Source organism: Gymnoscopelus microlampas, assembly GCF_963454915.1.
Source record: "Gymnoscopelus microlampas genome assembly, chromosome: 18".
Lineage (NCBI taxonomy): Eukaryota > Metazoa > Chordata > Actinopteri > Myctophiformes > Myctophidae > Gymnoscopelus > Gymnoscopelus microlampas.
The window spans coordinates 47,346,423-47,362,015 of record NC_139955.1 but is presented as its reverse complement, the minus strand read 5'-3'; the positions used below and the strand labels follow the sequence as shown (position 1 = coordinate 47,362,015).

The 15,593-nt window shown below is 42.4% G+C and overlaps 1 protein-coding gene across 1 annotated transcript in view; it reads right to left on the bottom strand.

Moving 5' to 3' along the window:
• spock1 (SPARC (osteonectin), cwcv and kazal like domains proteoglycan 1) overlaps positions 1–15,593 on the bottom strand; it is a gene marked incomplete at both ends in the record, with an annotated part of 99,988 nt that overhangs the window by 59,511 nt on the left and 24,884 nt on the right. Inside the window, one exon of the mRNA XM_084041862.1 lies at positions 7,352–7,400. Within this exon, the coding sequence (XP_083897988.1) occupies positions 7,352–7,400 (49 nt within the window). The remainder of the gene's footprint in view (positions 1–7,351; positions 7,401–15,593) is intronic.

Sequence of the window (15,593 nt, the reverse complement as noted above, 5' to 3'; positions counted from 1 at the left end):
ACAGTACTGCTGATATAGACCAGGGGTTCTCAAACGTTTTTAAACCACAAACCCATATTATGAGGGAATTCTTTTTTTGGCGACCCCATCAACTGCTCTGTGTCAACTGACTTCCTGCCAGAAAGCTTGTACTGTGGGAACCAACACACGGACAGTCGATCAGTAGGACATCCCACACCCTACCTATACGTGGATGTGGTGGAGTCTCGCCTCAATAACCCCGATCAGGTGAGAGTTCATATAGACCAATTATTTGTTTACTAACATTGAGACTGAACGCACAGGTGATCGTTTCATGCAATCAATTCCCAACCTGTTGTTTTGGGGTGCGCTGGTTTCAGCACACCCCAACCCCCTCTTGTGTGTTGGCTAGTGAGGCGCATCCTAGCGAGACCTGATAGAATGGGTTTCAATGCACGCATACTGGTTGCACGCATACTGGTTCTTATCAGTGTGACGTCGTCTGTTAAGGGGTCTATAGGGCCAGCATGCACAGTGATGACAGAGTTCAGCACCTCAGACAGTGCCACTGCCTTGGCCGCCGTCTTGTTTGATCTCCCTTCCCACTTGCCCCCCCCCCCCCCCCTCTTCTTCCTCCCCCTCTTCTTTCAATGGAAATAACGTTACGATGGGAATGATGTACAAGAACCCATTTCACCCACTGTTTTACTTTGTAAACCTGTGATGTGACAATAAACCTGATGCTGATTGACGATGACTGTCGTACATTTCAAATGTCCCGATACATTACCGATCGTAGCTTTTCTCTCTCCATTTCTGGCAAAATAGGAGAGCGACTGAAAACTGGGAAAAGCATTATTGTTTGTTGTGAAAGCCCCGGTTAGGAATAACTATTATTTATTGACTTTTGGGAAAGTCCCCTGAATAAAACAACACTTTGTGTTTAAACCTTAAAACTGTTTCTGTGTGTGTTTGGCTCGGGTCAGACTTCACAATGTGTTAAAGAAATGTGCTGGTTCAGAGAGCACAAACAAGCTGGCCAGATATATAGAGAACCGGGATGGCTGGAGATGCCGATGGAGGGCTTTGTCGTCTGAGGGCAACGTAGAGATGTGTACAGATGGTTATAGAACAGTGTACATAGTGTATATAGACATACCTGTAATGGATGCACACTGTTAAAGTATAGAGTAGTGTAGTTATAGATGTAATGGATGCAACATAGAGTCATTAAAGGACAACTTCACCACTTTTCAACATATCTTCATATAATAGGTCCTCACTAATGCTCATGATAAAATGGTACAATTTTTTTCTAATCAGTCTGTGTCTCAGAGGAGGGCTGTAGACAGTTCAGAAACCTTAAAATCTTTTTGGGGAAAAAAATCCTGCCTAACGATGATGTCACTGGTAGACGGGTTTCTGGACTGTCCACAGCCCTCCTATGAGACACAGACCAAGTAGAAACAAATTATATCATTTTATCATGAGCATTAGTGAGGACCTAATATATGAAGATATGTTGAAAAGTGGTGAAGTCGTCCTTTAACTCATACTGTGGACATTGTGGTACAGGGGCAGGATTTAGGCAAACACCTGCATTTTAACCTTTACAATGAGAGACATGTGCACGTGGGCACAATCTCTGACCTTCTCTCGTGTCCCCAAAGGACTGACAGAGGGACATGCAGTTGCTGATATTACAACATGTTCTTTTCCTTGCAGATTAGATCTGCCTCATGTGCTCATGGAACCCCCAGGGGGCAAGAACAGCCGCTGCACCCAGAACACAGTTTACACTCTGGTATGGGTGCTCATCATTTCTCAAGACAGATTCTGCTAACAGCTGAATCTGTCAGCACCAGTGTTGGGTAAGTTACGTTAAAAACAAGCAACTAGTTATAGTTAAACTAAGTTGTTAAACCTGTCAAAGCTGCTCTGTGCTCTCACCCACAACCAGGACACACACACACACACACACACACACACACACACACACACATGCACACGCACACGCACACGCTCAGACAGACACACACATGTACAAGTCTAACAGCCTAACCAGCCGTGGTTGCCATGGGCAACCTGGGCTACATGACAAAACAAACAGACCGATGGGACCATCACCATGGTAACACTGTGTGTAACTGTACCACTGTTACACCGTTGCTGACAACTTCACAAATGTGTGCACTACACGCACATGCATGCGTGCACTAGGTCTGGCCCAAATGCCTTCAAATCAATATGATCATTGCAAACTTTAGCCACAATTTCGATGAGATCGACTATTTTCAACTATTTGTATACGCCAGTGGTTCTCAAACTTTTTCATGTCAAGGACCCCCAAATTTACACTTATTAGCCCCGCGGACCCCCATTTGAAAAGATATACCAGGGATCCCCATAAGAGAAGATTTTTTACGGCTCTAGCAGTGATTCTCAACCATTTTAATTCCAAGGACCTCCAGTTTGACATGCATTAGGGCCACGGACCCCCATTTAATGGCATGTCTATCACTTGGACCCCAATTTATATTGTAAAATCAATTATAATTTAACTCTGAGAGTGTACAAATGGAACCAAATGGACCCGTCAGGGTCCATTTGGTTCCTTTTGTACACTCTCTGAGTTACAGACACAAAAGGGTGCATTTGGTGCCTAATCTATCATTTAGCTGGGGACCCCCTGGAATTCCCTCAAGGACCCCTGGGGGTCCCCGGACCCCACTTTGAGAACCAATGGTGTACGCCACCTTTGGACAACGAAGTATAATACAGCATTAAGAGTTAACTAATCAGAAGAATCAATTATCTCAACTATGAACAATCTATTAGAATGATATTGTGTCTATTTGTTGATATAGGAGAGAAAACCCACTTGATTGAAGTCGGTTATTAGTTCTCTAAATATCGTTTTTTGATATATTTTCAGTTCATTGCCCAGCCCTGGTGCCAACTGTACAAATTCACACACACACACACACACACACACACACACACACACACACACACACACACACACACACACACACACACACACACACACACACACGATATGCACAGTACTATGTCTATCCTCGTTAGCCACTAATTAATCATGGAGTGGAGCACAATTAAGTAGAGACACGGTTTTATTAGTGTGATACAATCATCAAAGAAATTATGCTAACTATGTACGCTAAGTGATATCACACAACACCCACAGGCTTTTCTGGTGGTCCCTGGTGTACGCACCGGTATATTGATTTCCCACAATGCAATGCTCCCAAAACACAGTTATGATGTAAGATTCATTGGAGGACCTCATACATCAAACATCAAAGAGAGAGAGAGAGAGAGAGAGAGAGAGAGAGAGAGAGAGAGAGAGAGAGAGAGAGAGAGAGAGAGAGAGAGAGAGAGAGAGAGAGAGAGAGAGAGAGAGAGAGAGAGAACCAGGGAGAGAGAGAGAGTACATTGCCTCATTACCTGCAATATTAATTCTACAATAAGAAAGAAAAAAACGGTGCGCTTCCTCTGGATGCCTTCTTAGTTTAGGCAGTGGGCTCATATGTATACAACTCAAATAAAAAAACACCTATAGTGGAAAGAGCGGCACTCCAAAATAAATACTGCAGTTTCTCATTCTATTGATTTATTAATTCTACAGTCTTTTCTTTTTTTGCAATTGCATGTCCACAACTCTTAAAAGGATCCCTGGCTACCTTTTGGACCTTCATCAAGCATGGCTGATGAAGGTTAACGTAGATACTTCAGCACCAAGGACAGTTACCAAAGCTATAGCTGTGGGTAACTGTCCTTGGTGCTGAAGTGTCTACTTGGTGCTGAAGTCTATACTAATCTTAACTCATTTCTCGCCATGGACGCAAAAAGTCGTTCTATTAAATAGCGCACTTGCCCGCCAAGACGCATAAAATCGTTCTATTAAAAAAAATGAGGCACGCCGTTTTAGGCACCGTAACACAGATCTGGGATGATCCATCGTCAACCAGAGAAGAAGTATGTGGATGTGACATCATTCAAAAAAACGTCACTTCCATCCGGCCTGGCTATGGGATTTTCAGAAAAATAGCTGTAACTCAGTTGCTGTTTTTTGCATTGAAAACCACCGTTTTCAGCGGGCCACAGCCCCAAAATGGCGGATCGCGGTTGGACTGTTGTTGTTCCTGTGAATACACAGATCCCTCCGCTAACCCACGGGGACTATTATTTTTTTTGGAACACAATGTCGCCTCCACGACGTTTCAAATATCATCGGATGAAGGTAATTACGCTGGCAAGGGGATAACAAACGATGTTTAATACCTTAGCGGGTGATGTGTTAAGGAATACAGTATCGCTGATAATGTACTTTTTTTTAAATCTATATTGTGAATACTTAAGTGATGTAAGTGATGTTTTTTTGTTAAAAGGTTAAACCACTATATTGTGATAGTACTTATTGCTATAGAGTGTTTGTTCAGTAACAGGGTCTCTCCAGCTCTTTATTAAACAGAAAATGCATTTCCGTGTAGGTTGACAAAACGTCAGCCAATCAGGAAAGAGTACCCATTTATAAGATTATTCTTTTCATAGAGTTCCAGTTCCACTTTTTTTCTGCTCATTTCTCTGTGTCATCACTTCCAATTTCACTTGTTGAATCTGTATCCTGTCTGAGTTCTCTATCCTGATTGGATAAAATTGGTATCCTGACCCGAACATGCATTTTCTGTTTAATAAAGAGCTGGAGAGACATGGAGACTTCTGTTACTGATCTAACACTCTACTGGAATGAGTTTTTTTTTTTTTAAAGCAGAAAAAGGAGAGTGGAAAAAGTTGCCTGTATTTAACCCTTTAAGGCCGGGAAGGGAACACATGTGTGTCATTTTAAGATTTCTTTGGCTATTCAAAAATAGCAGATCTAGATCTGCTATTTTTAGAAAAATCCTGAACATTTGTGCAAATCTTTTATATACATTTTTAACTCAAATCTTTGCTTCTGGGGGTCCCCTGGAACAACATATTTTTAGATGGGAGGGGGTCCGCGGTCAAATACATATTATTGACATTACTTGACATGAAAAAAGTTTGAAAACCATTGATAATATAGCAACGTAAGTAAAAAAATAAATAATAATAAAACTTTTTTTTTAGGATTTAGAAGACATTTGTAAAATCCCCAGAAGAAAAGATTTGAGTTAAAAACTTTCGCTTCAAAAAAGTATATATATTCAAACTAAAGATTTGCACACATTGTTCACGATTTGTCAAAAAAAATAGCAGATCTACAAGCTCATAGCGCGGCACTCGGTGCCGAGCTATGAGCTTGTATATCTGCTATTTTTTTTATATAGCCAAAGACATCTTAAAATGACACAAATGCGTTCCCGGTCTTAACGGGTTAAGACAACGGGTACGGTTGGAAATCTTTGGCCTAGATCCACTCTAACAGAGCAGAGACACAACGCAGAGAGAAAGAGAGCCGTGGGAAAACAGAGCAGCTCAGAAATCAGCTCTTGACATGAAAATCTATGAATATCTGTGTCAGAAACAGAAGTGCTGATAACAGCAGCTCAGCACTATAATCCACTGTGGAGATGGACCATATCGGTGCTGTCAGGCAGGAAGCTCCTACAGTATATAGTCCATGAGCCAGACAAGATTTCATTAACGGAAGAGTGGGCAAAACCATACCTATATTAAATTGTTTATAGGGTCAATATAAGTAAATACATATATGATAACCTTTCCACAGGAGCAGCTTTATCATAGTTATCACACATTTTGTTATTTTCCCCATACGTACAGATGTGCCACTTCAAAACTTCACACGTTACTGTTCTTTCCCTGAAAGTGCAATAAAAATGCATTTTTTTCCTCCCTTTTCTGCCCTTAAAATGCACTGTTTTGCCCCTGAAGAGAAGTTGTCACTACACACCCCCGTTTTTCCCTTCAACAGACAGCCATATACATGAGAACAAAAGAATGTGTGTTGAAGGAGGTGTCAGACTCATTATGAGGCGAAAGGTGATTTGACCAGTTGCTCAAATTAATTAGCATCATAAAAGCAGTGATCATCAAAATAATTCAGCATTTTAAATGCCCTTTTTTGTCCCTCTTATTGCCCTGGGAATCCCCTGAAAATGTACTGTCTTGGCGATGGCAGGACATGTGAAGTTTTGAAGTGGCACATCTGTACATGACAGGTGAAAAAATGACAAAAATTTAAAAATAGTTATCATAATGAAACTTCCCCAGTTGATTACTTACATAAAGACAATGATTTATCCTATTACAAGTTGTCTGCAATTGTATATTTAAATATGCAAATTGGGCATTAGGAAAATATGCCCGAATTTGCATAACTTTCCAGAATCAACATTGGAACATTGGACAAAGCCAGAGTCAACATTCTTATTGCATTTTGTTAAGATGTTAGAGTCAAAGGTTTTTAATGAGGGAATATTCAATATCTGGCTCAATTTTGGGGCTCTGGCTCATGGACTAATAGCTGTCTTTCAACTTGTCATTTAAATTAAATGCCCTACTTCCATAAGTAAAAGTCCGGAATTCAAAATGTACTACAGTATTAGAATAAAAATGTACTTGAAGTAACACAAGTAGAAAGTACTCATTATGCAGAATGTCCCATTTAAAGTTTTCAAATGTAGAACAATATTTTTAAAATAGCAGATCTACAAGCTCACAATGTGTCGCATGAGCTTGTAGATCGGCTATTTCAAATGGCCGAACTGGTTAATGTATGTTTTGTAATAATAATCAAAATCTACAAAATAATTGATACAGTGATAACACACATGCTCTCTTCCTGTGGTCCCTGACACTGCTATCTATTCAGTATACTGTGTTTCACACACTGCAACACTGTTTCAGGTTCAAGTACAGTTCAACATGTAAATAGCATGCAAGCAGCCGAGCACACATGCACACACGTGCACACACACCCACGCACACTCAAAGTGAAAATAAACGGCAAGATGAGCTAAATGTTTTCCTCAGCACACAAGTTACATAAAGAGGAGATCATTCCACTGAGAATACTGTGTGTTACATCAACAGATGGAGTTTTTGCAAAATGCAAGTAATGCCTACTGGAACAATAAATAGGGACCACACACGCACGCAGGCACACACACACACACACACACACGCGCACGCACGCACGCACGCACGCACGCACGCACGCACGCACGCACGCACGCACGCACGCACACACACACACACACACACACACACACACACACACACACACACACACACACACACACACACACACACACACACACACACACACACACAGCGTGTTTTAAGATGCTTCAGGGTGTGTGAACTAAGGTTTCATACAGCTTACTGTAATCAGCAGCATAATGAATAGATCTATAGATCTTACCTTCATGGTCCAGAGACTCTGCAGGAGCCCAGCTCTTGAAGTAGTCATCCTGAGAGGAACACAAAACAGAAATGATCAATCTATTGATCAGAGTTCATTTCAAAGACTAAAAACTATGACGAAACAAAATGAAATGAAAACTAAATAATATTTTTTTACTTGTACTCAAGTACATTTTTTATTCCGGACTTTTACTTGTAACAGAGTATTTCTCAATTGCAGCATTGATACTTTTACTTAAGTAACACATGTGAGTACTTTATTCCACCACTGGCTATTACACTGCTGACGTATCAGAATAAGGTTCTGCCACTTATCAAAATAAAAGCACGTCATCAATTTGCTACAAACAAGCAAGCAAGGTATACAGAGATTCTAACATGAACATACAGTACAGCATGAACACAAACTGAGGGCAGAACAATCACAGAGAAACAGTCAAAACAAAACAGAGGGAATGATCAATATATTGATCACAGAGAAACAGTAAAACGTACACACAGAGAGAGAGGGAGGGAGGGAGGGGGAGTGAATGAATGAGTCAACTGTAAAATTATGTCTGCAGGCCTATAACAATTTAGGCCTATAATTTAGAGGGACTCGGTAAGCGAAGGTAAGCACCAAGGACACAGGAGGCAACAGGTAAGTTCAGGTAAATTATTTTAGCAGTGGTTCCCACCTGTCACATCCACATAGAATGTAGGCTAAAAAGCATATTTATTTTACACTTTGGCTATTCAAAAATAGCAGATATACAAGCTCATAGCGCGGCACCGAGTGCCGCGATATGAGCTTGTAGATCTGCTATTTTTGAAAAAAACATGTGTTTTTCTTTTGCAAATCTTTGAATATATATTGTTTTAAAGCGAACATTTTTAACTCAAATCTTTGCTTCTGGGGGGTCTCTGGAACAAAACATTTTGAGATGGGGGTCCGCGGTCAAATACATATCATTTTGATGGTCTTTGACATGAAAAGGTTTGAGCACCACTGATATAGAAACATATACGTTTTTTTTGTGTTTGTGCCGCATTCTGTTTTTGTGACATGCATGATGCAAAGGTTTTGAAAGTTAAACTGGTCAAAGTCACTGGTCACCCACTGTAGCCTTTTTTTTTTTATCCCACGATTTGGTAACCCTATTTTTTACACCCAGTGCCAATTGTCTATTTAATCCTGGGCAATACCTTCCCTCTGCCAACTTAGGGAGGCCAGGGCCGAGCTCATGCCTCCTTCAATGCATGAGAGCCAACTGACCTTCTTGTCACCTGACAGGGGAGAGTTTCCCTGGTTGGACGTAGCGCGTGGAAGGAACAAGTTATTCCAAACAGTTCCCTTCCCCTCCATCAGGCACCAGGGGGAGGCGGTATAGCGACCAGGATTACTACATGTTTTTGTGAGGGTATTAACTACCCTAGGAGACACAGGGAGAACATGCAAACTCCACACAGAGTGGGCCCTTTCGCCAACCCCACCTAGGGTACGGGCGCTGGAGGAGAAGACACGACCCCAGTGCCCACAGCGTCCCCGGCGGGAATCAAACCCAGGACCTTCTAGCTGTGAGGCGACAGCGCTACCGACTGCGCCATCGTGCCCCCTAAAAAAAAAAAACACTGGTTCATTCCACAGTTTGGCAGCCAGAAAGGAGAAGAGTGTGGGACGTGTGGAGCGCGTGTCCCAGATGTTTTAGGGAAGGTTCTGACAGTAACTCATGTCAAACTGATGAGGAGGAGCATCTGTGGCGGCAGCAACAAACTGAGTCTCCATTCAGCACCATCTGGTCCCTACACAGGCCTTCATAAAAGACACATGGCTGGAGGAGCTATTCCGCTGACAACTGGCTCTACGATCCACTACTCTAGGAGCCTCTCTTTTACAAAACTACCGGGTGTGTCTCATTCACACTTGATTTAGCGCTGACAAAACCTCATCTGTGTCTTACAATACAAATACAATACAAGACAAGACAATAGCATACAATACCCGTCTGTCTTTCATGCTGTGACAAAGCTGTGCAGCCATAACTTTACGTTATGGGAACATGTCTGGCAGAGGATACAGAATGTAATTGTCATTCATAGTGTTGGGACAAAGTAACTTGTTACTGTAACACAAATACCTTTTGCGGTAACTAGTTACTCTTTCACATGCAGTATCGCCGTTATAGTTACTGTGATTTAAATGGGTGTTTTACGTTATGTGATTCGACTGAACTGGTTCCCCCTGTGGATCTATGCGCCTGTATGACATCTAACATACAGGCGTTGTGCGCTCACACTAACATGTGGCATGAGAGGAGTGATGATTGGTTAACCTAGGGTACAATTTCCGGTTAAGCCAATCAGAGACCGAGTTATGCGGGTCAAACGTGTGCGCGCACGTGCGTGCGCCTGCGTTGGTTTGTGTTCCCGCCCACGCACACGTTTGTTTGTGTTCCCACGCGCGCACGCACACACACACACACACACACACACACACACACACACACACACACACACACACACAGACAGACAGACAGACAGACAGACAGACAGACAGACAGACAGACAGACAGACAGACAGACAGACAGACAGACAGACAGACAGACAGACACACACACACACACACACACACACACACACACACACACACACACACACACCGTTATTTGGGTAGCACTTTACATTAATGACCCATTATGAAACATGTATAAACGTTTATAAGTCGTTTGTAGACTATTAACAAATCATTAACAACGTGTTTGTTGACATTCCTAAATGATTACTAAAACCTTTATGGTTAAACATCATGTTTAAGGTGTTAGTAAATAGTGGCCAGTCCATATGTAAGTCCATATGGGCTGGGCTTCCTTGGAAGCATGACACTTTAATGAAGAAAAATCTATCAATAATGTGTGTGGGGAGGAATCAATTGGCACAACGACTAAATAGAGGAGAAAAGGGGGTGAAAAAAGAAAAGATAATAAAACATTTTGTAGTCGACAAGGACTAGGGATTATTATCATTACTGTTTCAGAGAACTACACAGTAAAACACAGCATGATGCATGTGATATGATAAGACATAACATACAACCTGTGATGCATTTATTCATCTGTGCCTGAGAGTCATTTTATTTTACATATTTTTAGTGGACTGATGTTTTTTTTTTTTTCAGTTGTTGTTGGTAGTCATGGCTGCCAGTTCCCACCTGATGTTGTGTGGGAGTTCAGACTGCTCTACACCGTACTGAATGACCGCTAGCTTACAAAGCGTCTTGAGACTAGGACTTAGGTCTAGGATATACAGGCCATCGGGCTTGTTGTATGAGTCATAGAGAATGATACGATCTCCCACCATGCAACAGCACATCCTAAACATCTCAGACGGTCCTTTCCCCTTGGTCTCAACCTTCTTCCAGGAGAAGGTCTCTGGATTGAATTTCCACAGATCACTGAAGATCTGGTTCCAGGTGTGACCACCACATATGTACAGCTCTCCATTGTAGGCAAAGGCTGAATGATCTATACGTCCTTCTGGAAGAAGCTGTGCAGAAGGTGTGCTCAACCAACAGTTGGTCTCTGTGTCAAACACTCTGATGTTGTAGTGGTGGTACCCCGGTCTCCAGCCCCCAAATACAAACATCTTTGTCCCGATGATGGTGGCAGAGTGACACCATGAAGCATGTGGCAGAGTGCCTCTGGTGTTAATTAAAGAACAGACCATTGTGGTGGTGTCCAACTTGTACATGTCATTAGTGCATCCAGTCAGCTGGGTGTATCCTCCATGGATAAACATGACCTTCCCCAAGACACAGGCTGAGTGGTTCCTCCTCCCCTCTGGAACAGTCCCAGTAACCCTGCGTTTGAACCATCTATGGGTGTCTACATCAAATGCATAAAGCACGTTGAGGTACACACTTTTCCCGTAGCGATACCCTCCCCAGATGTAGATGATATCTTCTATCAGCACAGCTGTGTGGCCCTTTTGACGTTGTCTTCCTGTTGTCACCAGGGGAAACGTACCCCAGCGTAAAGACACTGTGTTGAAAATGGCAACATCAATCTGAGCTGTGTCGTCATCACAGAGCCCTCCAAAGGCGAAAACCTTGTGCTGCACGGCAACAGCAGCATAACAGCCTTCTTTTGGTCCTCCATTCAGATGTACCGTCCAGCAAAACATTTCTCAGACCCTAAATAACGCTAGATTTATAAAGCCTTGCTCTGAGAAACAAAGGAGTCCTGGCGTGTTATCACTTATATTGGTTCAGTGGCACACGTGTCACGCAAAGCTTAGCCAATACCAACACAGCCGATCAGTTGGGTTGGCCAATCAAGGAAGCCGATGACTGTTATACACTCGAACACTGCACTGTTCGCTCTCCACAAGGTTTGCTTGTAGTGTTCTTAGAACACGGGTAAAGATGTCACCTGAGTTCCCATGCTTGGACTGAACTCCTGAACGTGGTAACAGGTCTTATATTCTCTCCATGAGAGATGCCACATCATACTGCTGATGTCACTCTCTGACCTCGCTTGTCCTTATATGGAGCTTACATATATCCTTATATCCAGTGGTGGAAGAAGTACTCAGATATAAGTAAAAGTATCAATACTACAATGCTAAAAATGTTACTTTAATAAAAGTACAAAAGTATTGGCAAAATATATTTAAAATACCAAAAGTAAAAGTACTAAAATGTTTGAAAATAGCGGCTCTACAAGCTCTGCTTGTAGATCCGCTATTTTCAAATAGCCTATGTATAACATAAGGCTAAAGCGGCTAAATTTGCATCGTAGATCTAGTGGAGTAGAAGTAAAAGTACTGAAAAATTGAAAATGCTCCAGCAAAGTAAAAGTACCTCAAAATTGTACATGTGCTTAGTTACTTTACACCACTTGTATCTGGTATTTATTGGCAGCGTGGAATGCTCTCCAACACACTTTAATGCAACGACATCTCTCACGTCGTTGCGTGATGATGTCATCACGTAGAATACCCAATGACGTTACTCCAACAGGGTCAGAGATGGACGGAGATGCGTTCCCGGATTGAATGGGTTAATATGAGAAGATGAAGCCCAATTAGCTTCTCCCTGAGGCATCTCTGCTCTCATTTCATCTGTATCTGTCTCAAAGTGTGATACATGGAGTTTACCGAGGCAATACACATCATTAATCAGCCTATTCCTGACCTTCTCCAGGGTGCCCTTACAGGGGGCGCCATTGAGTTTTTTTCTCTTATGCTGCTTCATTGAATATCTGTTCACTTCCTCCCTAGTAGGTTACTGCACATAGACATAGAAACCTAGATACCTCATTGGCCTCTGCAGTCCGTTGTAGCGACCTGTTTCGCGGCCGACATATTAGAGGAGGCACGCTGCCACTCAAAGTAACTACCGGCCAATCACAGCGCGTTGACTACTGGCCAATCACGGCACGTCTTTTCCGGGACTTGTCAGAATTTAATTTAGTTGTAATAAAATGTCACGCAGCCGAGCCTTCTAATTTGCGTCTGTTTGTACAGCCTATAGCGGCACACGAACCGACCATGTCTCTGGGAAACCTGTTTAAACTGCTGTAAAAGACGATTTATTTCACAAATGCGAGTGTGGAGTTTGACAAGTTCCAACTAACTGACTAATTGCTGCGTGGCTGCCTCATAAAGGGTTAAGAGCTGGGTTACGAAAAGCCCGCCCCCACTTGCCTCTGATTGGCCTACCGAACGCCCCCTTCTGAAGCTTGGCGCCCAATATGGCGCCCGAGATACAGACGCCTCAGAGCCGGAGGAGGAGTCTACTGTTTATATGTCTATGCTACTGCAAGTGTAATGCAGGTATATCAGCGTGTTGCCAGATTTGCCAGACCCATTTGAGAGGGTGTAGCAGATCTACAAGCTCATATGAGCTTGTAGATCTGCTATTTTTGAAAAATCGTGAACATTTGAGCAAATCTTTGAATATATATATATTTCAAAGAAAACATTTGTAACTCAAATCTTTGCTTCTGGGGGTTCTACAAATATCTTCTAAATCCTAACAGCTTCTTTTTTTTGTTGTTGCTATAATTAGTGGTTCTTTCATGTCAAAGACGGCGGTTGTGGCTCAGGAGGTAGAGCAGGTCGTCCAATGATCCGTGGGTCGGCGGTTCGAATCCCGGCTCCTCCTCCTGTCCACATGTCGAAGTGTCCTTGGGCAAGACACTGAACCCTACATTGCCTCCAATGACTCGGTCGGCGCTCGCTTGCCACCATTGGTGTGTGAATGTGGGAAAAGTGGGGACGCTGGCGTCGACTGTTCGCCGCTCCACCTCCCAATGTCCCCTCCCTGTATGAATGAATGAACCATTGTAAAGCGCTTTGAGTAAGTTTGAGTACTTAGAAAAGCGCCATAAAAATGCAATTCATTAAAGACCCTCAAAATTATATGAATTTTGGCCGCGGACCCCCATCTCAAAATATTTTGTTCCAGGGACCCCCCCAGAAGTTTCCTTTCCTGCAGGGTATACATATAAACGGAAGGGCACGCCCCCTTTTTTCAAGGGCTGTCTATAGGACTGCGTATGTACACACAGTCAAAATTATACAACAAAGACAGTGTTATAATACGCATACTTTCCATGCTATGAAGAACGATAGCTTCCATTCTGAATAGTCTCAACGCGCCACACATTCTGCTCATACCAGCATAGACCACATGACCACAACAACACAGTCAGCGGCCCAGTAGCTGTATGCTCTTGAACGGTGCGTCGTGTGAATTCATCTATCTATACAAAATTGGCAAGTGGGCTGCGGCTGTCTGGGCGGAGCTACAGGGTTTCCAGGTTTCGCGAGAGAAACAAGCAAATGAAAACAAACATTTAAAACGAGGCCATGTTCATTCCATTACAGAGTGTACAGCAGTGCACACTGTTCACGGGTGTGAGTAGCGGCCCAAACTCTACATGTGAGAGTTTTCATTTACATTGTTTACATTTGAATCCAAACAGCTTTGAGACCTGTTGTCAGTCCTACAACATGTTAAACATGTGTGCATGTTACACTTACCTCCACTTCCTTCAAATGATTGCAGAGGAGAGACAGGGAGGAGAAGAGAGAGAACGTCAGTGATAATGATTACCAATGATGAAGATCTCATTCTGAATACTGAACTAAACCCAAGAAAACACTCACTTCATTCTGAACTAAACCCAAGAAAACATTCAGACAAATGCAATTGCTTACATAGAGACAGACAGACAGACAGAGAGACAGACAGACGCATACACACAAAGACCCCCCCCCCCCATACACACACACACACACGCACGCACACGCACACACCTGTCAAAACAACAGTATTATGTCATGTCCATCTCCACAGGGACTTTCACATGCTATAAGGACTCAGCATACAGAGACCATCATAACAGACAGACAGACAGACAGACAGACAGACAGACAGACAGACAGACAGACAGACGCATACACACACAAGTTGTCGCGAGAGTGAGAGATACCAGATAGCCTCATATGATGCAACATGTAATTTCAAAACACAGGGGATCAATTGCACCAGTTTAGAGAGAGAGAGAGAGAGAGAGAGAGAGAGAGAGAGAGAGAGAGAGAGAGAGAGAGAGAGAGAGAGAGAGAGAAATAAAGAATTCAGACCAGAGATGAGAGCGATTCAGAGCAGAGAACAGGCTGAAAAAGAAGAAGAAGAAGTATAGTCATCTTGGACAGTGATCGAAACATGTCAATGTTAATTTCATCGAGTAAAACTATGATGGAACATGTTGGTTGACTATTTTTTTCCACAGCCAAAATAAAAATAAAATAATGATGCTATGATGACTAAAACTATGACTAAATATATTGACAATTTTGTCAACAAAAATAAACTAGACTAGAGAGTGGAGAAAAAGTCATGTTATGCTTGGGTGTCGAAAATAGCCGATCCCAGACGCGTTGTACTGTAGCTTGTAGATCGGCTATTTCTGGCACTCGGCTAAGTGTAAATCAGGCATAGCTATAAAGGCCCGCCAAAATATCATTTTGATGACCAAATCTTATGATGTTTAGTCAACTAAAACTAGACTAAAACATTTCAAATGACTAAAATATGACTAAAACTAAATTGAATTCAAAAGACTACTATGCATTACTAAATCAAAATGTAGCTGTCAAAATGAACACGTGAGATGAGGGATAGAATGTAATGGAACAAGACATGACTCAGTCATGTATACCAGCATGCAGAACGTACGCTACGCAGCGAATATGC